We start from the raw sequence: 1,627 nt of genomic DNA, 5'->3' as shown, positions 1-1,627 counted from the left end.
TTATACAAAAGAAACAAACATACACAGAGATAGTTAGACAGTCCTGCAAAGGCTAAGGTGTTACCAAGTTCTAAAGGTGCTCAGGTCAGTCTGGTGGCCAGCCAGACCAACCACGAGAAATGGAGTCAGGTCTTGTTGGACACGCTCAAAACCCCTTCTTGCAGGTGGATGGACTCAAAGCCTTTTCCTTTTGTTTATTTTTTATAGTGATAGCTGTCCATACAAGTCTATGGATTTCACTGAGTGAGACGCAACAGTCATCCTCCTTGTCCCGTTGGCAGGCTGGGATTGGTAGGACATGATCTTCTGGCTTTGTGATCTGCAGTCTTCACGGGGCAGGGAGTGGGGGGTCATTGCTTGTAGTCTTCAGCCATCAGGGTGAAGGAATGATTTAGTGTTTGGTAATCCTTAACTGCTGACTCGACATCACTGCAACCTTTAACTGTTAAACCACAGGAGGTTATTTTCACCTGCTGTAAGAGGACTGTCTCTCTCCACATTGCCACATATATACATCACTCATTCTTTCATTACCTCTTTTCAAACATACCAGACATACCACAGATATTACATAAACATTTTTCTTATACTAAATTTAAGTTCTAAAATCATGAGAGCAGCAGGTCAGATATATTTATGCTAAGCAATAGGGAATTTAAAATAGATGGTTAATTCCATGGTTAGTTAATATTTGATACAGAATAATAATGACTGATTAAAATATTATGAAAAATAAATCAGAAGTTTCATTATAAAAACAGCAATATAAACCAATTACAGCAATTATAGCTACTGCAATACAACAAGGCTCCTTATGGGGAAGTGATTTTTAAGGATTGCCCAAAACTTTGATGAAAATTGTGACTTGCAACATGTGTTGCAACATGCATTGCAAAGCCACTTCTACTTTGGCTGGGTTAGTTGTTTTTTTTTTATTTTATCTATATATGATAAATAGCCTACATGTATTTTGTCAGTGAAGGACTGAAAGATAAGCTGCAAATTATCATGATATGGAAACTCAGGACATACTTGGGATATATACCACCTTTCAGCCTCCAGATTATCACTGAATGCCAGACAACTTTTTTAGCAGTTAGTAGTTAGGATGCTTAGGAATCCTCTATGCCTAGGAATAAAATTCAAAGGATGCACAACCCCAACTTTTGACTGCACTGCTTAGGCAAAGCTAAAAATCAAACAAACAAAAAACAACCCCCAAAAAGGGGATTTATCTGCTTCCAATTTACTCTCTAGAGGTGCATCAGTCCCATATTGGATTGGCACTGATAAAAGAAAAATTCACAGTATTGGCAATAGAATTTTTTTGGCTGATGTGGCTGAAAATGTGGCCAATAAATGCACTGTGCAAGTGTGCAGCTGCAGCAAAGCAGGCAGGCGGCAAAGAGCACAGCCTGGCAGTGTGAAGAGTTGCATCCAGCTGGTAAATCTGTTGTGGTGGAAGGAGTGGGGGAGGGAAGAGGCCCGGGTGGGGCAGATCAAGGCTCTGGTGGTGTGGGAGGGCATGGAATGGAGCCACAGCTCATCTGGGGGTGTAATGAGTAGGGGGCGGCTATGGCCTCTGTGTGCGCCCCAGGAGGGTGTGGTGGGGGCATGTGCCCCCAGA

The 1,627-nt window shown here is 41.8% G+C and overlaps 1 protein-coding gene across 1 annotated transcript in view; it reads right to left on the bottom strand.

The window, feature by feature from the left end:
* LOC109315892 (stefin-C-like) overlaps nt 1-557 on the bottom strand; it is a 13,138-nt gene extending 12,581 nt beyond the window's left edge. Inside the window, exon 1 of the mRNA XM_019543855.1 lies at nt 535-557. Coding sequence (XP_019399400.1) covers nt 535-557 — 23 coding nt within the window. The remainder of the gene's footprint in view (nt 1-534) is intronic.
* Nucleotides 558-1,627: the final 1,070 nt, after the last annotated feature.

Source organism: Crocodylus porosus, unplaced genomic scaffold (assembly GCF_001723895.1).
Source record: "Crocodylus porosus isolate Cpor-Errol unplaced genomic scaffold, CroPor_comp1, whole genome shotgun sequence".
Taxonomy (NCBI): Eukaryota; Metazoa; Chordata; order Crocodylia; family Crocodylidae; genus Crocodylus; species Crocodylus porosus.
Note: the sequence above shows the minus strand (reverse complement) of the source record. Positions and strands in the feature narration are given on the sequence as shown.